The sequence below is a fragment of the Filicampus tigris genome, chromosome 6, assembly GCF_054856515.1.
Source record: "Filicampus tigris isolate MCC_2025a chromosome 6, RoL_Ftig_1.0, whole genome shotgun sequence".
Classification (NCBI taxonomy): domain Eukaryota; kingdom Metazoa; phylum Chordata; class Actinopteri; order Syngnathiformes; family Syngnathidae; genus Filicampus; species Filicampus tigris.
Window position 1 is genome coordinate 26,789,875 of NC_141222.1, and position 22,082 is coordinate 26,811,956.

Here is a 22,082-nt window from a genome sequence, read left to right on the forward strand (position 1 = left end):
ACACGGCACGTTGAGAGGGAATCCTCAGTCAGAAAAAGTTGCCGCGGACGTTTTTTCGCGCACTTACTGGGGATTCCCGACACCAGTTTGAGAGGCCGCAGCACTCGGACGGCTCGGAGCGTCCTCAGGTCAATGTAAGAGCGCAGAGCTGATAAAATACTGCGATGGGACAAGAGGAAAAAAAAGGTGGTCATTAGGAGTGAATGACTTTGATCTCTTTTTGGTCTAATTGGGATTTTTTTTTTTTTTTTTTTTACCTCGATATTGTCATTTTGATTTAATATGCAATTATTTTCCATGGTCATCTTCCTTTGTATTTTTTTTGTAATGTAAGCAAATGTAAGCAATAATCTAATCTTTAATACGATAAACAATATCATAAAGTAAAAATAACTGAGATAATATGGTTGCATAAGTGTGCACACCTTCTTATAAGGGCAGGCGTGGCCGCCCCCCCTTACCCGGCCTCCTTCTTTGTGGTCTCTACAAGTCTGTTTGCTAATTCCAGTAAGAGGTCATTTATTACCAGACGCCATAGTGGCAGCCAAGGCCCTCATACCCTCAATGGCTTTACTTTAACTGCCTCGCCGAGTCGCCACTAAAGGCCGACACGGAAAAAACACGAGTGCTCAGCAAAAAAAAAAAAAAAAAAAAAAAAAGAAAGAAATAAGCAAACAGCCCCGAGACCAATGGCGCGAAGCTTCCGACGAGGGCTCAGTGAGTTTATATTTGTATTCACCGTCCTCAAAGTAAGTCTCCTTCCTAATCTCTGTTTATCGGCGTCTCCGCAGAGCATCAGCGTTCATCCAAGCGAGGCGAGCCAAAAAAGAAAGAAAGAAAGGAAAAAAAAACACTACAGGATGCAGTCTCCCCTGGCAACGGACCAGCCTGCTCGCAGTGCGCAGGAGCGACCAGTAGGGGGACCACAGCCAATAGAGACTGGACTGCAGGTTGTTATTTGAGGGATTTGGGCAGCATTCAACGGGATAAATGAGTTGATCAAGGAAATCAAAAGGATTGAAAGAAATTGGGTTTTTGCGTTGATATCTTCTGCCGGTAGAATCTCCTCAGATTCACGTTTATCTATGAAGAATAACTAAAAATGATCACCATGAGCCCAAAATGGCCACTTCAAACCAAAATGGCAGACTTCCTGTCTTTTCTTTTCTTACCTCTTGAGATTTTTTTTTTTACAGGTCTACTCATGCTAATCATGGACATCAAATTTTATTTTGCTCAGTGGAACTGGCTCCAGGGCCTGAATTGCCAAAACTTTTCACACCTGCACCTCGTCTCTGAAGGACCTCTGGAAAAAGGCCCAAAATGGCCACTTTGAACCAAAATGGCAGACGTCCTGTCTTTTTGAAAATGGCTTTTTGAGACTTTTTTTGTAGGTTTACTCATGATAGACACGGATACCGAATTTCTTAGTGCTAAGTGGAACTGGCTTTTGGGGCTTCTGCAAAAAAATTCCAGAGGGCGACCAAACCTACACCTCGTCTCTGAAGGACCCATGGAAAAAATGGCCACTTTGCACAAAAAACGACAGACCTTCTGTGTCTTTTTCGAAAATGTCTTCTTGAGACTTTTTTTGTAGGTCTACTCATGATAGAAATGGACATCAAATTTCATTTTGCTGAGTGTCACTGTCTCCAGGGTCTTAATTTCCAGACATTTCCTCAGGCCGACCACACCTGCACCTAGTCTGTGAAGGACATCTGTAAAAACGCCCCAAATGGCCACTTTGATCCAAAATGCCTGACTTTCTGCATCTTTTTCAGCATTGCTTCTTTTTGTGGGACTCGTCTTGACAGAAACATCTTCGAATTTTATGTTGCCGAGTGGCTTCAGGTGCAGGGTTAAAAAAAAAAAGAAAAGAAAATCCATGTGGCATGCGCAACAAATGTACCACTAAAAATTCTGTGTTTTACAATCACTTATCAAAGTTTGGTACAATCCTCCGCCCACACGCAGCGACAAAAACTCCCATTTTGTCTCGTGTACGTAGCTCTCGGTCTACCTCACTGCTTAATGGATAAACGACACTAGTGGGAATTCCCCGGCGACAGGATAGTGGGCATCTCCTCCGAGGCAGCGGGTGAGAGAAGAGTGGGCGGATGGGAAGAAAGTGATATTCCCGACTGTCCAAAGTGTGACATTCCGTTGCTGTGTCTAGTCCGTGATGACAGAGGCGGCAACGGCTGGGAAACACCTTGCAGTCACACACGCACGCATAAACACATACACAAACATGCCACTGCTAGACATGAGGCTTGAGAAATGTCCTTCAAATTTTTGTCTTGATTTGGTCTCATCTCCAAATAATACGATCAAGAATACGTAGGATCTCGGCTTGAAGATGCAGGACTGGACTCGGAATTGCCCCTCAAATACTGTATTGGACTTTTACTTGAGCTAAGAATTGAGACGTGCCTCAAATGTTAAAGTATTCACTTCACTGCCACACAAACAATACTTGGACTGAAAGACTATGACTTGTTCGTCCCAAACACTTGAATAGGATCACAAAAACATGTCCGTCAAAAGTGTTGTCCTCTTGTCTTTGTCTCCAAAAGACTTTTCCAAAGAAACAGGATTTGTTTCTTGAGGACACCGGACTTGGACCCAAACTTTAAGACACGGGACTTGGACATTGAAAGTCTTGAGTTGGTCTTGTCTTCCAAAGACATGAACAGGACTTGGACATGAGCTTGAAGACAAGGATTAGATTTGTCCCTCAAAAACTGGATTGGACCTGAGCCTAAAGACACAATGTTGATGTCCCAAATACCTGGACAAGACTACAACTTGAACTTGAAAAAAATAGGATTCGACTTCCACCAAAAGCGTATTTGACTGAAAACTTTCTATGCTCAAAATGCCCGCAGCCGGTCTAAGCCTTAGACTGTACATGGGCTTTAGGCCTTGAACCACATCTTGGACTTGTCCGTCCAAGACCGACCACTTTACAGGGACTCGTAAGACATACAACTCAGATGACGACAATGATGCGGGGGACGACGTCGGGGAGGCTGGGGGGGGGGGGGGGGTCTCCCCCGCCACCTTCCTCGGGCCAGGTCTCTCCCCGCTTCGTGTCTCTGTCGCCACGGCAACCACCGAGTCCTCTCTCTGCTCCCTGAGTCTCCACGGTTACCAGCCTGCTCTCATTCACAAGCGTTACCACGGCAACGCGGCTCGGGCTCATTGATGGAATCTCGCCATCGCCGCGGCAACGGTGAGGGGAAGCGGGGTCCCCGAGCGATTGATTTTTTTTTTTTTTTTTTTCCGGTGGCCGTCCTTCACTCCCAACCCACCTCTTTTCCCCGTGCCCCGCCCCGCTATCCCGTCCCTTGATGCCCGCCTACACACACACACACACGCGCACACACTTCCAATGTGTTGTGTGTGCCTTCCGTGAACACACACACGCGTCAGGTCAGGTGCGTTATGTCATCACCATGTTTATGAATGCGTGCGTCCGTGCGTGCGTGTGCGCAGCGTAAACATTGTTTGAAGTGTCAACGCGGCGCGAGCTTCGGTCCGCTCAGTATCGCCGTCGGTGTGACTGAGGACCGCCACCACCTCCACACAAATGCACGACGGCGACAGCGCACACTAACAAGGCGCACGAATGAGCCTCATGCATATTTGAAGAAACACACGGCAAGGGTAAACAAACAGCAGCAGGTAAGGCCGCACGAGGGGCACTGCCCCACCAGATGCCGCTGTTTTTCTTATTTTCTTATTTCACACAGCGCAAAAAGTGCAAAAATCATCAATGAAATTGTCCGAGCCCAAATCTGTCATCGCACTCTGAGGCAGTTGCCGTTGCGCCCTAGAAATTCGACACAAACACTATTGATCGCAAGCTGGGCGATTCTTGAAATGTTTAAAATACTTTTTTTCATTTTAAATCAGTTTTTTTTTTTTTTAAATCTGACATTTACATTTAGTTCATGTTTAATATGTTATACTATACTCTTGTTTTACTTTATAAATAGGAATATTTCATTACATTTCAAATGAAAACGAGAAAAATAAATGTGATCTGAAACGAAATTCAAATCAATACATTTGACTTCATTTACATTTGACATATTTGTAATTATTTAAACAGAAACAATAGATCCAATACATGTAACGGCAAATTTTCCAGAAATTGCGAGCATCAAGTGCACACCAAATACTTAAAAATACTGGAATCTAAAAATAGAAACATTTGTTCAATAGTTTAAGGCTTAAAATACAGCTCCCACACGCTATAATCGTGGCAAATTTAAACTTGAAGCACTTTGAGTACCTCACCGGTAGCAAAGTACAAGTGAGAGCCCGTTTACAATTTATATTTAAATTTGAACACATTTCTCCGTTTCAACACAAAAAAATTTAAATGCTGACCAGAAAGTTTTGCCATAGCTGAACCGTGACATAGCCCAGGATGTACATACTGTAAATATGAACCATTTATGCTAAATATGTCACTGTCTCATGACGAGAAAATACAAAATTGTTTACAAATAAAGTTACTTGGAACGAAACGGAAAAAAATGGGTGACGATCCACATGCTGCTTCATCCAGTCTCAAGTCAATGACATTATCATTGGAGTTGTACATTTGATAAAGGGCATTTACTGACACAAACACTCAAACTACACCCCCCCCCCCCCCGCGACGAGGTGGTACGCCCCGATCACTTCCCCGATCGGGAGAATCCACCGCCTGAGTGGGACGAGGGAGGGGGGGGGGGCGAGTTGAACGGAGGGCTTGGGAGTGTCAGGCTTTCCTTTACGAAGCTTTCACGGGGCGGAAGCACTCTGCCGCTCCCGACCGCATTCTCCATCCTCTTCATTTTCTCACTCGGCCATTATTGCTGAGCTCAGCCCAGTGCGAGCGTGCACACGATGAACCCCGGCGCCCTCCCGCCATCTCCCGTCCCGTCCCGTCGTCAACCTGCTCACAAATTGCTCTTGAACCTTCCAATCGAGACTTGGCGGGAGGCTCTTATACTGTCGCTTTGAGGATAAATGAAGGTGAGGCACAAAAAGTGACGCAACATCTGAGTCCAAACAGCTTCAATTTGTGTCCGATTGAGTAAGGCAGGAAACCGGGTGTTATGGATGAACCGGAAATTGGGCGCATATCATAACAGGACGCACTACAAAGTCTCATGGAGCCATCGTTCATACTGAACAGGACATCAGCTTTAGTTTGGTTTGACGTGAATTCCAGGGCACGACTTTTGGACAAACTCTAACAGAGAGAACGTCACGTGAAAAACATTTTGCCGAATGTAGGGACTGGTCCACTACCACTTTGTCCACAACACTTTTGACCACTGATTTGAGTTTAATTTTGACTCGGCGAAAATGGAAAACAACAGAATGCTCATCGGAATAAAGTCACAATTGATATTTAATCTGTTAAGTCATACTTCATTAAACCAAAATCCACAACAACAAAAAAACGCCAAAGTACAAGACACGGTCGTCGAAAAATTGTTTGCTTCCTCCTAATCAGTGACGCCTGTCACCTCGGGAAACCCCAAATTTAACCTGTCAGGCCATTTTCGGCACAGGTCAAACAAAAACAGCGCCCCTTAGTGGTGGGAGGAATAACAAAAATATACAAAGTAAAACATGGGGCTCCTACACTGACGATTGACAAATGACGGGCACCTTTTAAAAATGACGGACTAACAAATGACAGAAGTTGGTTTTCATCCGTCGGTGTAATCGTCACTAAGCGCGTCCGTCAGTCCGTCACTGGCCGACATCTGTTTTTCTGCCGTTTTCGTGGGGGACCGACTGATGGCCCAACGGACATCTGACGGACTAACTGACGGACTTAAATGATAGTCTGACCGACAGACTGACGTGGCAATTCAGTTCGTCACATAAGTTGGACGTAAGTTAAATACATATATCGCTTCCAGAGCGCGTGGGTGTCTTCTATGAAGACGATCATGATCGATCAACAAAAAAATTAAGTGGAAATATCCATCATAAGAAAATGCACAAAAAAAAAGCCTCAAGAACCCATGCCCTAAAATGAACAGGAAATTGGGCGTTTAAGTTGGGAAGAACTCCAAGGCTCTACTACGAGACAATTTGCCCATATTAGCATATCGCAGGCATTGGGCCAAAACCTTGTACCTCCAAAACAAGTCACTTTTCAGGAGGCCCCAAAAATGGCACGTTTGTTCAAATATTAGCATTACATCATTCAAGAGAGAAAGTCATTTTCAACACTTTAGATTGGTCAGTAATGTATAAAAATAACACCTGTTACGTGTGTGGACTGACCAACGGTCTAGATTTTTGTTTAAATATCAAATTGTGTAAAATGTGACTTATGAGGCTTTGGCCCAACGCCAGTGAAATCACAAGGTAACCTAGAATAGATGGCCAATGAAAACTTTTCAAGCTTTTTTTTGTCGAAATTTGATGATTCATTTGAGGATTCTCTGAAAGTTTGGAAAAAAAAGTCCGCCCCGGACATCATTTTCTTTCGTCAACACAAAATTGAGTGGCCAAGTCAATCAATTCAAACCAAATCAAGCGGAGACTGTGGCTTTTCCGGCCTTTTTTTTTTTTTTTTTTAAACTATTTTCTAGTTTCCAAGTAAAACTATCTTAACGGGCTGAATTCAGGCCAGCCACCTTGCCCGAATGCACATCTTCACTTGAAATATTTACTGAGTTTGACGGTAATTGTTGGCCTAAAAGCGGACAAGCTGGAACGTTGGAAATTTTGCGCGAGCTGCAACCTTTTAGCTGATGGCGTTGGAGGGCAGAGACGAAGGTCTGTGAGAAAAGCCACACGCCCGTAAATGACTGCAGAGCAATAAAGCTAATTGAAGTGATGGCAAAGGGACAATTTCTAGCCAGGTACTCTCCCCCCTCTTTCTCCCTCCCTCTCTCTCTCTCTCTCTCCTTTCTGACCTCTTTTGCTGGACGTCATGTCCCGGCTACTGTAGCCACGGTAAGCCCTTTCACATGTATACGGCTTGATTTAACGCTGACATCATGTGCTTGTCCTGCTAGAAGTATCCTGCTTGCTTGCAAAGTTATTGATAGTTTGGCCAAATTAAGTAGAGTTGAAGTGAATTTTTTATTTTGGTGCATCTTTTAATTGAGCAAAATAGACACACTGCTCCCGATTATGCTATATGGTTGGCAGGATCGAAATTATAGAAATAGAACATGTTAATATTATTCATATGATTTCCACATAAGTCTGATGTCATTTCCAGATAAAAGATTGCACCAAAAAAAAATGTTATCTCCCAATTTAGTCTGAGCGTGAATGATATCAGGGTGATTTAGCGCCATTAGAGGGTCAAATGCCAAATATTTGTCATTTTTCATTGTCATCAGATTATTTGTCAAAAGTGGACTGGTTCACCTAAACGGACCACTTTGAACCAAAATAGCACATTTCCTGCGTTCCTGTAGACTCTTGTGACTTTTTTCTTTTATCTTTGTTACAAGGCATGCAGACCAAATTTCATTTTGCTAAGTAACACTGGTTAACAAGGTGGATTTTAAAAAAAAACTCTCCAGAAGGCACTGCTACCAAAATCACAAAATTTAGGGCTTGAAAATGAAAATGACAGAATTTGTGTGTCTTGTCAGGCATGGTTTGCCTTTGTGAAACTGGCTTCTGGGGACGAATTTTCCCCAAAGAATGGAGACGGCACAATGAATCCAAATGTAAATAGTCATCAAATTGACCCTAAAATTTCGGTTTCAAACCAAAATGGCAGATTAGGCGTGTCTTTCTGAGTACTGGTCCTTGAGGCTGTTTTGTGGGTGCTCTCAAGATAGACATGCCCACCAAAGATCACATTGCTCTGTGAGAGTGATTCCAAAGGTGGAATTTTCCAAAAACACTCGAGGGCACCAATCCAAATGTAAATTTCTACCAAATTGAAACTAGCATCACGGCTTCAAAACCAAATTGTAGACTTTCTGTGTCTTATTGGGCATGATTTCCTGAGACTTTTTTTTCTAGGTCTACTCATGACAGACTTAGCTACCAAATTTTCAAAAATTCTCTTGTTCATTTTGGGATTATTCAGATCTACAAGAGGGTCATTAAATGGACACCTGGAAAAATGGTCGCAAGACCTGAAGATGGCCACTTTGAAACAAAATGGCTGACTTTCTGTGTCTTTTGGGAGAATTTTTTGTAGGTCAACTCGTGATAGACGTGCCTACCAAACTTCATGTTGCTAACTAAAACTGGCTACGGGGGCGATATTTAAAAAAAAAAAAAAACTCTTGAGACGAAACTACCAAGCCAAATGAAAATGCCCCTAAAATGACAAAAAACAAACAAACAAACAAAAAATCTGAAAATGGCTTCCTGAGACTTTATTTTCGTGCGTCCCCTCATGATGGCTACCAAATTTCATGTTGCTAACTAAAACTGGCTACGGGGGGCTGAGTTTTCAAAATGTGCACAATTTACTTTAAATTGGGATGACTGAGCTGCAGAAAAGATTCAGAGTGAAGAGAAAAAAAAACAAAAAAAATCAAACCCTGAGGACAACTTTTACCCTGGGACGCCTATTTGGGCTAAGCAAGACCCCACCAGTCACTGGAAGTCTTTTAATTGGGGCACACAAAGACAGGAAAACACGACATAAAACACACACACAAACACACACGATCATAAAAACGTCCACCAGCTGAAGCGTTCTATATGAATAAACATGAAGATTGACGGTCCGTAAATTGGCCATATAGGCCATGCATAGTAATTGTGCGTATCCCTTTGAAGTGTGCGCTTACACGTGTCTGTGTGTGTGTGTGTGCGCGCGCGCGCGCGTGCGCGCAGGAGAGAGAAGAGCATAAGATAACAGCAGTGCGTGTCAGGCGGGCTCCGCTGCCGGGTGATTGATCATGAGGAGCAGGCAAAAGCAGGTTACTGCAGCACTCGCTTGGAAATGCGCGCGCGCACTCGCGTACGCGCGCGCGGCACGCCCCCCGCCCCCCTTCTCCCTTTCCTCCCCCTCTCCATCTTTGCCTCGCTTCCTTCCTCGGATGCTCTCTGGCTCGCCATACATCACTCTCGCTACCCTCACCCTGCTCCTCCTGTTCCGTGGCGCTCCGGGGAAAACAGAGAGACGTACGTCGTCACGTGCGCTCTTCCTCCCACCTCTTCGTCAGCCTCCTCTTCCTCTCGGTGTTATTTACACTGTTTGTCCAGGCCTGATCGCGGCGGTGGTGCGAAGGCCATCTTGAAATTGATTCCTTCTCGTGTTATTCGCCTCACAAAGTCGGCGCTACATAGTAAGGTGGGATTTGGTAGACACGTCAGACGCTTTGGTTTTGAAGCGACAATTAATTAAGGTCATTTGGGGGGGGGACGTACATTTTGATATGCTGGTGCCCTCTGGGAGAGCTTTTTGAAAATTCACCCTCCCGAGCCAGTTTCACTTTGCAAAATGTCTATCATGAGTAACTGCCCCCCAAAAAATCTCAAGAAGCCATAAGTGAAAAGACACAGGAGAAGAAGCCTTCTCGAACCAACAAAGTCGTTTGCGTACACCACACGCACACGCCGAGAATCGGCCATCGTAACTTTGTTCAAATAGATGACCAGTTGCGACTCTTTGAATAAGTTTACATTGTGCAAACGAACCCGGCTAAACACCTCCCGGGATGGGCAGGTGGTGTAGAAGTAAAGGACTTCCCCGTCCGTCTTGGACGTGCTAGCTTGGATGTTAGCCGTCTCCAACATGAAAAACAACAAGTCCTATGGCAATAGAGAGCTCACTAACAAGTTCAAGTACTGCAGAATTAAGGTCGGTAAACTGTAATGCATGCACTCCATGTTGGTCGACTACACTTAAACCAGCAATGTAAGCGGATATCGTATGGTTGCTTTGGCCATTTCCCAAAAACAAGGTTTAGTCATGATGTCTATCTTGCAGAGAAATATCCAAGAAGTCTGCCGTTTTGGAAGCAAACATTTTAGATTTATTTTGGCCAAAGATAAACTTGTCGTAGAAATGTTGTCTGATTACTACCAAATTTGAATCTCATATCCATGACAGATTGGTGACGGTAAATTTCGAAACACTGTGTTTGAGTTTTCATCATTGCGTATGGCCACAACATGGCCGCAAAATTTTCTCTGTCTCTCCTACTGGCAATTATTGATGTCAACAAAATGCTTAACATTTAGCAAATTAATTAGCATTTTTCGACTAGCTCATTTTCACAAACTATAAAAATATCCACCAAGCAGACACTTGTGGTGTTTGGGCTATAGTATAACAGTTAAATATCAGCAAACATTAGTCCTTGTATATAAATCAGCAATGTGAGCAACTTAATCTTAGCGTAACCCTTAATAATGGCTAACCAGTTAGCATTTTTTAGCACCGACTACCACTGAAAAAATATTAAAGTTTACAAACATAGTCTAATTAGTTGCCATTTTATAACTGACTAGCTGTTAAAATATCAATTTTAAAAATCCCATGCCGACAGACACTTGATGTTTAGGCTATAGCAAAGCAGTTCATTATTAGCATGTAAGAGATTAAGCATAAAAGGCAGCTCTGAGCACTCCCTATTAAACATACAGTGAATCAAGACAATTTGTGAATAATTGACAATCACGTCATAAAAGGACTGTTTCATTGTGTACGGATGCCACAAGATTTAAAAAAAAAAAAAAAAAAAAAACATGCCGCAAGATGGCAGCAAAGCATTTCAAACAGATGATCATAAAGCATCAACACCATGCTTCTAGCTTGAACACAATCGGAAACCCATGTTACATAAAACATTTTCAGTAGTTCAACTATTCAACACAAGCAAACCATTTTTACATCAACAGGCCAATCCATAGTATTGGCTAGCATAATAGCGTAAATAACAAGCTAGCACAAACTGATGTGACATCACACACGGGCAAACAAATTTGACAAATTGGTTAACTATTAGAATGCGTGAGTCCCGACATTAAAACTAGCTGTGAACCACTTCACTACAAGCTCCTTAATTGGCAAGCCATCAGACAAGATACTTTTTAGCTTAGCATTTCAACCCCGATTTTTATTTATCACGCGGCCGAATGAGTGCTTTTCTGAGCCGTTGCCATAACGACGAGGCCGCAGCCACCCCCGTGTCCCCTCGCCGAGATGACATTTCACTTTGGCCCGGCGGATGCTCCCCGCGGCGGCGCTCAGATCGCGCCGCTGAGGGGGCGTGTGCACGCGTGTGCGCACGTACGCGGGGTCCTCATTAGAGGTGCGTGTCACGCCATGTCAAAGCAGGACTGCTGCTGCGCGTGCGTGTGCGTGTGCGCTGTGCGTGTGTGTGTGTTGCTCCCCTGACAAACGCTATATCTTGTTACCATCCAGCATCCACCACCATCCTCCCCCTTCTCTCCTGGGCCACCATATTTAGATCACGCGACAAAAACACACACACACACACATACACACACCACCTGCTGCCTACACGTACACACACGGAGAACCAAGATGGCAGCAAACAGAATGTAATTTATAGAGCAACAAAGAATACAAGGAATATAGCTAGATAGGATAAGATTACGCTTACAACACGTTACAACATCATAATTTAATATAATCGTACCTTGTACGCAGAATACAACGCCTGTAAATAATGCCAACGTTTGGGTTAATGTGCTCCTTTACAAGTTGTTTAGTTTCTTATGTATTTGTACTTTTTGGGTTAGGGTTAGGGCTAACTTCAAAATAGAAGCTTACCAAATAATACGCTGATGCCAATACAATAGCCTTAGTAGGCTTTTATTTTGAAGATGGCCCGCGTGGTGATGTGACGCTAGCTAGCTTGACTTAATTTCTCGACATTGTAGCTAGCTTACCTTGTCAGAGTTTTTGTGCCATTACATAGTTGCTACTAACATCAACACAACACCATCCCCAAATCATATTCAACTGCTAATTTAGGACGCTCAAAAGAAAAGTTGATGACACCGTCATTGTATGATACGGCCCACGTCTCCAGCATAAGCGGCTAGCCGCTAACAGAAGTGTAAACATCACATTACAACTAATAAGTAAATAAGTCAAATAGTGAGCATTGTTTGGGGAAACACTAGTGTGGTTGTAACTATTTTTGAATAATGTTTTCTTTGGTTTCATTTTGTTTTTTGATGTGTTGTTTTTTTCAAACTGAATTTGAAAGTCTTTTTCATGTAACCGGCAGAGATGGGCACTTTACCCTATTCCGTCCCCCGTCATTCCGTCCTCAACCTGGGTACCCTTCCGTCATCGTCCCTCCGTCCTTATTCATAAAAAGAATTGTCATCTGACCCCCCTATTCCGTCCTCTGTCATTCCGTCCTCAACCTGGGTACCCTTCCGTCATCGTCCCTCCGTCCTTATTCATAAAAAGAATTGTCATCTGACCCCAAAGGGCTTCCGTGCTTACATTCTGTCAGTCCGTCTGGGATGGACAGACGGACTGACCGTTCCGTGCCTGGGACGGAATTCCCATCTGTGGTAACCGGAATGCGTTCGATTTACCGTCCCCAAACCCCCGCCCCCCAGTAATCGGAATACTGTTTTTGGACAAGTGGGCAAACATATACTATATTACTGCAAAAAAACTGACAATGTCACAAATGAACCCTATGAAATCAGACATGTAGAGCAAACTAAAATGCCAAAGAAAGACAAGAATCGAGCAAACTCACCCGGTGAGCACGACCACAAAGTCCATGACGTTCCAGCCGTTGCGCAGGTACGAGCCCTTGTGCAGCGCGAAGCCCAGCGCCAGAATCTTGATGCCCGACTCGAAGCAGAAGATGGCGATGAAGTAGGGTTCCGTGTCCTCCTGCGGTAGGAGGACGTCGGGAGCGAAACAGGAAGTGAAGGAGAACATAATGACACGGTCGCATCCGACGGCGTATTTGCGCGTTACCAGTCGCTCGGACAGAGGCGTCTTGTCGTCATCGGGCAGGTGCTGCTCCAGCGCCAGCACGATGCAGTTGGCGATGATTGTGGTGAGGATCATCCATTCAAAAGGAGTGGCGCTTTCGGTTAAGGCGGAAAACAGTACTTGTGCACCTGTGTTTAGCATTCTAACGTTACGACTAAGAATGTGTAAGAATCGAAGCTCCAATGCCAAAATGATCTTCAAAGCAAAAACGACACTTTCATGAGCACGCCGTCCATTTTCCGGCATGGCTTCTTGGAATGTTTTAGTAGGTCTACTCTTGATGGACATGCCAACCGAATTTCACGTTGCAAAATGAAATTGGCTTTGGGGGCTGAATTTTCAAACACTTGGGGCGCGATTGGCCAAAACAAATTTGCGCCAGGATTTGCTGCCATGCTCCACCGATACGCAACAACAACAAAAATTCAACTTCCTTGTTTTGACTTCCTGTAGGGTTTTGGCCAAGATCTTTTGAGATTATTTTGTCGGTCTAATCAAGACAGACATGCCCACCAAATTTCTCAATGCTGAGTGAAAATGGCTTTGGGGGTTGAATTTTTCCAAAACTCAGGGTGCGCTACTGCACAAAACAAATTTGCACCAGGATGAAAACTTGCTGCCATGCTCCGCTTATATGCAACGACAAAAATTCCCCTTCCTTCTAAGTTAGCGTTGTCCATCTATCTAGTATACCCGGTTCAATTTTTATTGCTTTCCAACCAAATCAGCTGTAAACGGACAAAATAACCGCAAAATAGTTGTTTCGTCAGAAAATGGCAGACTTCCTGTGGGTTTTTGGCTATGGCTTTTTGAGACTTTTTTTTTTGTGGGTCTACTCGTGATAGACATGCCCACCAAATAATAATCACAACAATACCAAACCAAATTTAAATTCTCACCAGGATAAACACACATCAATGAATTCTGATGCAACGCAACGATTCATCTAAACTTAATCCCAATTTAGCAACACCCAACCGTCTGGTACGCGCTTCAAATTTGGTAAAAATGAGACAAAACCTCTAGACTGAGTTTGTCTTGAAAGACAAATTATTGCCCCTGGAATGTCCATTTAAAATCAGAATGGCAGACTTCTTGTGATTTCTTCCCTTTCAGGCAAGGCTGCTATAATTTTTTTGTGTTATGCATGCCGACCAAATTTCCTGCAACCAAGTGAAACTGCCTTTGGTGGCGGAATTTTTCAAAAACACTCTGGAGCGCACTACTGAACCAAATTCAAATCCTCGCCAAATTGACTGCTTCAAACCAAAACGGCCGACTCGGCGGGACTTTTTTCGTGGGTCAACTCACGATGAGCAGATTTCGTGTTGCTCAGCGAAACGGACTTCTGGCGCAGAATTTTCCCCAAATCTTTTTTCACACAACCACAGCCACACAAAAAAAAAGCCACCCGAGTGTTTTGTTGTGATGTGTGCGCCAGAGTGCATATGTGTGAGTGCACGCCTGAGTAATGGCCGCCGGAGGGGCTACGATGACTGGATGCATCCAGACGGATCAAGCCTGCGCCTAATTGGTCAGTCATTATCCTGTTAGCTTAGCGCGCTTGTGTATGCACGTGTGTGTTTATATACGCGCGTGTTGACACAGTTGACCCGGACGGCCTTAGGATGGCCTCGGTGCATTTGTGATGTGAGAGGATAAGACAGGTGCGTGCGTGTGAGATACTAACCGGCGCACGCACAGAGTAAACGTGCCAGTTCAGAAGCTCGGGGTGGTCTTCCATGCAGTGCGTCTTGATTTTTAATCCCTCCTGGGTGTGCGGGTGTGTGTGCGTGTGTGCGCTACATGCTAGCCTGCTTTAGCATCTATTATTCACGAGACACTCTGCTGGCCTAACAAGCTGCTGAAAGCAGGAGGTAACACACCCTCTGCGTGTGTGTCTGTGTGCGTGCGTGCCCCTCCCTGCGCTACTTTCTTCATTCATGTGCTCCTTTACTTTTTTTTTTTTTTTTTTTTTACTCACCGCATTTTGAAGCCATTTTGAATACTACTGATCATGTAACCGTACCGGTGGTGAGTCGTCAGGGAAAGCAAGGCCCGTCACTGCTTCCTTTACATGTTTGTGGATAGTTAAGATTTTTATTTCATTTTTTTGCACACGCACAGGCAGGCTTCTCATGTTAAGAGACGTGCCAACAATCATCCCCGCGGCCTCCTGCTAGCTCAGCGGCCGTAAAGCTGTCGACAGAAGCGACGGCCGACGAGACAACGCGCGCGCAGCAGGGTTCACCTTAGCCACAAATCTTGAGACCAAACGTCCGCCCATGTCGCTTACCGAACACACGCGCGCGCACGCACGCACGCGCTCCGAGCGCGCTTACATCGGTCATATTCGCTACATGAGTTTAAACGCACGCGCGCGCGTTTGCGTGTATTCACGACGAACGTTCAGGAAATGAGGACTTGGGCAGCGAGGACAAGCGTGACATCAGCACCTTGTACATTAGTCACAAAGCGCACGCACGCACTCCATGTGCATGCATACAATGCTGCTGCGGTGACTCATCAAGCCAGTGAATCACGCAGATCTGATTTAGAAACAGACTATCTCTCTGGCTCACACACGCACGCACGCAGGCAGGCAGGCACGCACGCAGGCACTTTTGTACAATCAGCAGACATGGTGGAGAAGGCGTAAAAGACGTTAGGCCCAGCTCAGGGGCGCCCTAAGTTTTTCCCTCCAAGGGCTGCATTCCGAAAAGCGGATGGACGCCAAGGCCACTTTGAAATTGTTGGACTCCGATTCATCAAACACGCTACGACCAGCCCGTCAAGCAATTGTGCTTTGGTCATTTATTTTGGAAAATTTGCTACTGTGAATATAAAAAGTCTGCACAGCCCTGTTCAAATGCGATGTGAGACCAAAATATATCATTTCAAAACCTTTACCACCATGAACATGACCTATAAGTTGTATAACTCAACTGAAAATAAAAAGAAAATATTCTTTCAGAAGGGATGGGTTTTTTTGGTGTTTTTTTTAATGATTTATCTCTACACTGACAAAAGATTCTGCTGGATGTACTTCAAAATAATACAGACATTTGGTTGCATGCATTAAAATCACGTTTCACCAACATGAATGTGATTTTATTTTGTGCAATGGTGACACATGATTTTAATGCACCTAACCAAATTTGCTTTGAAGTAAATCCAGCTGACTCTCTTTTTTTCAGTATAGGTCCCGTTGTTATATCGCAAAAACTTGGCATTGGAACCAAACTGGCTGACTTCCTGTGTCTTTTCAGGCATGGCTTCTTGAGACTTTTTTGTGGGTCTAATCATGATAGACATGCTTACCAAATGTCAGGTTGCCAAGTGAAGCTGGCTCCAGGGACGGAATTTTCAAACATGTCGATTTTCGCCAAATTCACAGAAATGGAAAATTCGAAACAAAATGGCTGCCTTCCTGTGTCTTTTTGGACACAGATTCTTGAGACTTTTTTGTGGGTCTACTCATGAGAGACATTTCTACCAAATGTCATGTTGAGAAGGGAAGCTTGCTTCGGGGATAGCATTTTCAAATATGATGGTTTGGGCCAAAATGGTTTTCAGGCATGGCTACTTGAGATTTTTTCGTGGGCCTACTCACAATGAAGTTGACAAATACATTTCATGTCAGGTGAATTTGGCTTCAGGGGCTGAATTCAAAACAAACAAAAAAATCACTTGGAGCTACTGAAACAGACACATTTTGACCAGGGTTAACAGGCATGCGATATTTTGCGAGTTTTCGAATCCGTAAAAGTCATTGAAATGGCCATTTACTTGCCCAACGGTTGGCCCTGCGGCTTTCACATAGAACTTTCCTATTTTCCGCACAAATGTGAAAAATTGAATATTCCAACAAGCTTAAATCATTAAAACTCTTAGTGTGATGCTAACGCCTTGAACGCTGTAAGCTCTGCCATCTTTCCTCTTTTCATTTTTTAATCCATTTTATGCCGAGCTGTGTCGCTGACATCAGCCGTCATTCCGCGCGCTAATGTTAAATCCGAATTACACGGGATCAGCCAGGGGCGGGGAAAAAGAGGGGGGGGGGGAACCCATCCCCGCCGCTTCCGCCTTCAGGGAAGGATTTCAAATACTGATGTCATCTCTCGGCTTCCCAGGTGAGCCTCAAATAATTAAGCCAAGTGTGCAGCTCCTCAGCGCCAAATTGTTAATTAAATGGTTTGCGTGCTTGTGTGTGCGCGCGCGTGTGTGTCCAGAGGATTAAAGATTGTCGTTATTAACTTTTTTCCTACCTTCTCCAAACACATTTTACTTTGAGCAAGTCGAGAATTCAAAGCATAGAGTGACTAGTGTTGCAGTGGCCTTGAACCTGTTAAATAGTGAGTCCGTGTTAATCAGAGTCAATGGCCTGGTGTCATTATGGCTTCAACTTGCCAAATAGTGAGCCCGAAAGTTAAACAGAATCAACTAGTGCTGCAGTAATGTCTTGGACATGCCCAAAAGTGAGCAAATGCTTAATACAGTAGATATAATAATATTGCCAAATAATGCGCCAAAAGTTTTACAAAATCGACTGACTTTCATGGCCGAAACTTGCCAAATAGTGAGCTAAAAGTTTTATAGAATAGATTGACCTTTGTTTCAAAGGCTTGGACTTGCCAAATATCAAACCAAAATTGGAAAGGAATCCATTGACGATTGGTGCCAAGGCTCGGACTTTCCAAATGATGAACCGGTAGTTAGGCAGAATCAACTAACAGGTGTGGCGTACATTCAGACCCGGACTTGCCAAATAGTGAGCTAAACGTTTTATAGAATAGATTGACCTTTGTTTCAAAGGTTTGGACTTGCCAAATATCAAACCAACGTTGTAAAGGAATCCATTGACGATTGGTGCCAAGGCTTAGACGTTCCAAATTATGAACCAGTTGTTAGGCAGGATCAACAAACAGGTGTGGCGTAGACTCAGACTTGGACTTGCCAAATAGTGAGCTAAAAGTTTTATAGAATAGATTGTTTCAAAGGCTTGGACTTGCCAAATATCAAACTAAAATTTTAAAGGAGTCCATTGACGATTGGTGCCAAGGCTCGGACTTTCCGAATGATGAACCGGCAGTTAGGCAGAATCAACTAACAGGTGTGGCGTGGACTCAGACTCGGACTTGCCAAATAGTGAGCAAACACAATGCGGAATGCCAGTGGGAATGACAATACGATTGCCGAGGTAACAGTTACTTGATCCTCTCGTGATCTCAAAATAACAATCCCCGAGCTGAGAATATGGCTCAAACTGCCGAGTTGAGGGAGCCTCAGCGATTTGGCCGTCTTGCCCTCGCCGCCTCAAACAGTTGACCTCTGACCGGGCTGTTATTGATGTTGTGACTCGGGTTGACATCGCGTGTCGCCGTTGAACTGAGATAGAAAAAAAAAAAAAAAAACGTGTCTCCAGATGGAGTATGTCGTGTTTACTTTGATGCGTTTAACGCCACAAAGTCAAAACAAGCTCTCTTAACACAACGAACTGTCTTAAGGAGCCCAATCTTCATAATGAATCAGGAAGTCCGAGTCACATCACGTCCGGTTAGTGAACTCACGGGAATAAACGCAAACTTGTCTAGTTATTTGGTTGTATCGCTTTCGCTGACCCGAGTTATCGGACTCATCACTCGCAACACAGTGGAGCTTTTGCTGTATGGGTTGACGGACTCGGGTTTGCGGACTCATTGAATTTAACGTAAACTACAATGATTCACTCGTATCGGTTAACAGACTCAGTAAGCGAAGTCGCGGAAAAACTGCGAACGAAGCTAAGTCGCTCGTATGAGTTCTCGAGTTGATGAGCTGACGAGAAACAGCGGAGACTCGGATGGTTCAGTTGTACCGGTGCACCGACTCCGTTAGCGGACGCCGGAGAGCCGCCAGACCGACTCGGCTCATTCGGTTGTATCGGTTCGATGACTTGACTGAACAACCTCACGAGAAACACTGCCGACTCTGATCTATGAAATTGAAAGAGGCTGCATCAAAGTGCTTCCCTTTTCTACAGCAACCTCACACCCGTGCCCAAGTCCGGTCCTCGAGAGCCCCTATCTCCCGTCTGTTTTAAGTTTAAATTCGACCAGAGCGTCTTTGCCACCGATGACATCGGCGATGAAAAAATACGTCCGAAAATACAACACCCCGACGATGTGGGCTGGTTCAACTAGCAACGATCGGAGTGACTAAAACTACGACCAAAACCCGGCCGTTAGCCAGTGCAGCAGGCAGCTGCTCGGTGTTTAAGTCAAAGCGTGTCAGCGTATTGACGCTGCGACCCCATCGCGCCATAAAAGTGGCTCCTGAAAGCCCGGGCGAGCCTTTACCTAATTAAAGTGTCACTTATCCATCTCCTCCTGCCTCCCCTCGTCTTCATTTCATCCTCCTCAGCGTCTTTGCCCGCCGGGATGGCGTCGTGATTGACAGCCTTGCTGACCTCGCCACCACAAACCCCCCCCCACCCCACCCCCCTCCCTCTTTTTTTTTTTTCGAGCGAGTGACAGGGCCAATCCGCCGTCTGGGCCGAGTGACACGTTGGGCTGAGTGGCGGCCCGCCGACGATGCAGTCGGACGGTGGGACGGACGGGTGGAGCCTCCCGTGGGATTTTTTGCGTAAAAAACGTCAACGTATGAACTATTGACTTTTGTTCCAAGGTGATATACGGTAAACATAATCAAACGCGGCAAATGCAGCGTTACCTCGACGAGGGCTTGGAACTCCATTTCCTCAAGTTTATCCAATCAATATTCCTCATTGAAAAGAAAGGAAATGCCGTTAGGCCCCGGCAAAACAGCACCATTTTTAAATGTGTTTTTAATGAACAACAATAGCATTACATTGTATAGAAATATAATAAAAAATACAAGAAAAGTCAATGTTAAGAAGTAAACTGCTTCTTCCTGTGTCAGTTGCGTGCTTTTTAGGGGTGTGGTCTAGTGTGTGATGTCACAAAAAAATATATATATTACTGTTGGGAACGATAATCGCTTTTTCGGTGCATCGTTTGGCGTAAAGATTCTGAATCGATTTATGGGCATTAATCGATATTTAAAGTTGAACTAAAAAAACTAAAAGCATGCGGAAGCGACTACGTGCATTTGAACGTCAGACGTCTGCGCTAGGCTAAGCTAATACGCGACAAGATGGCGGAACAAGCAAAATCTCATACGAGCGGAGCAAAGTCAGAGTGTGAAATATAAATCTTTGCTCTTCCTTGAGTTTTTTGTTTTAAAAAAGGTACCGGTGTTTTACATGGACTATAAAATGTAAGCCAATGTCGTGATGCATCGGAATTGCAAATCCAATCGAATGATAGGACTCTGAATCGGAATTAAATGGAATTGTGGGCCTCTAAATCGGAATCGGATCGAATCTTGAGGCATAAATTTCCACCCCTAACATATATATACACATATATATATATATATATTTATATACATATATATATATATATGTATATATATATATACATATATATACATATATATATATACATATATATACATATATATACATATATATATACATATATATATATACACATATATATATATACATATATATATATATATATATATATATATATACACATACACGTTATAAACCTTACAGAAATGCTGTAACAAGTTATTTAAACGATTTTACCCTAGTATTAACGTGCTTCATATAAAACATTGCAAAGCATTATCAAATGTCAATAACATGCTAATAACATCTCACAAATGTTACAAATTCATTGAAAAGGTTTGATAACCATGTAATTATATGATTAGAGGACAAATTGGCGCAAATTTGTAATGTTACGGCGAATGTCCCGTTTCGCCGTGTTCTGCAGGACAGAGTTTCAAGCCGTGAAATAGCGCTCCCGGTCGACGTTTACTGCTAACAGCTTGCTGCTAGCTTAACGCTAACAGACAACGCAAAAACGGCATTGACGGGCTAATGAAACTAGCATTGATGTTGCGGTGCTATAACCTGCCAAGCTATGGAATTGGATCAAAGCGCAAGCGGCAGAATGAGCAGCGCAATGCCCAGTGAAGGATCAAGATGCAAAACGTGTCCTTCTTTACATTAGATGTAATATGTTAGAAGCGTTACGTTTTAACGTACAATACCGTCGAGTACTTTTTTTTTCGGATTAGCAAACCGCGCCCCAGGGGTGGGAATTTCGGAAGTCTCTTTTGCATAACAAAATAGCACAAAAGGTCGCCTGTTCAAGATTCCAACGTGTTTCCAAATGTGCGGGCCTGGGCCTGCCAGTCCGTCCCGGCCCACTTTGGTCTGACGGCCGTGGCGGGAAATGATAACTCGCTGGCCGCTGATTGCATAAGAAGAAGAAGAGGAATGAAAAGGTTGCCTGAGGACGAGAGCAGATTGAGGCTTTTTGGCACCACGTTACACTTCCTCCCTCCCTCCCTCCCTCCTTCCTTCCTTCCCTCACTACCGGCCGCCGCCATCTCTCCTCATTACTGCCTCCATTTTCCTGGCGAGGAAGGACGGCGCAAGCTAGCGCCACTCATTGAGTATTTGGCATTCATTTCTCCAAGTGCTCATAAGGCGCATTCGTGTCGGAACGAATCATTTTAAAAAAGCAACAGAAAGGCCATAATTGAGGAAAGAGCTGCTACTGCCACCTACGGGACTGCAATGGAACAGCATCGAGTCAAATCTGCTTTTTTTCCCCAATGTGCCCAACTTAAGGCGGAAGTCAACCCAAAGATATTTTGTACAAGAATATGTTCCCAGCAGGCCCACTAGTTGAAACACGGCATTCTGATTCATTTTGCGTTTGTGGAGTAGAAGTTAAGCAGCAAAATGCACTCGTTTTTCGCCATCTGTGGGGGCGGCCATTTTGTCTTGTGTCGACTGAAGATGACATCGCAACTGCCCACAAGGATCAATCAGGGCTGACCTGTTTACTGAATCTGAGCTGTGGTTGGTCGTTGTGAGCAGTTGCGATGTCATTTTCAGTGGACAGAGGACAAAATGGCCGCCCCCACAGATGTGCATTAACACTTAATTCCACAAACGCAATATTTATCAGAATGCACTGTTTCAACTAGTGGGCTTGCATAGAACATATTCTTAAAAAAAAAAAAAATGTTTGCGTTGACTCCCGCT

General features: G+C 44.1%; 1 protein-coding gene across 11 annotated transcripts in view; it reads right to left on the bottom strand.

Annotated features, from left to right (window-relative positions):
- cacna1ab (calcium channel, voltage-dependent, P/Q type, alpha 1A subunit, b) overlaps positions 1-22,082 on the bottom strand; it is a 93,514-nt gene that overhangs the window by 66,485 nt on the left and 4,947 nt on the right. For 4 of the 11 annotated variants that reach the window (XM_086033482.1, XM_086033487.1, XM_086033485.1 and 1 more), the window contains exons 1-3: positions 12,932-14,353; positions 12,705-12,844; positions 68-159 (exon numbers count right to left, since the gene is read on the bottom strand). In XM_086033482.1, the coding sequence (XP_085889608.1) occupies positions 68-159; positions 12,705-12,844; positions 12,932-13,237 (538 nt within the window). In that variant the 5' untranslated portion in view covers positions 13,238-14,353. Of the gene's footprint in view, positions 1-67; positions 160-12,704; positions 12,845-12,931; positions 14,355-22,082 lie in introns of those variants that run through there. The other 7 variants (XM_086033484.1, XM_086033486.1, XM_086033483.1 and 4 more) reach the window with 4 other exon arrangements.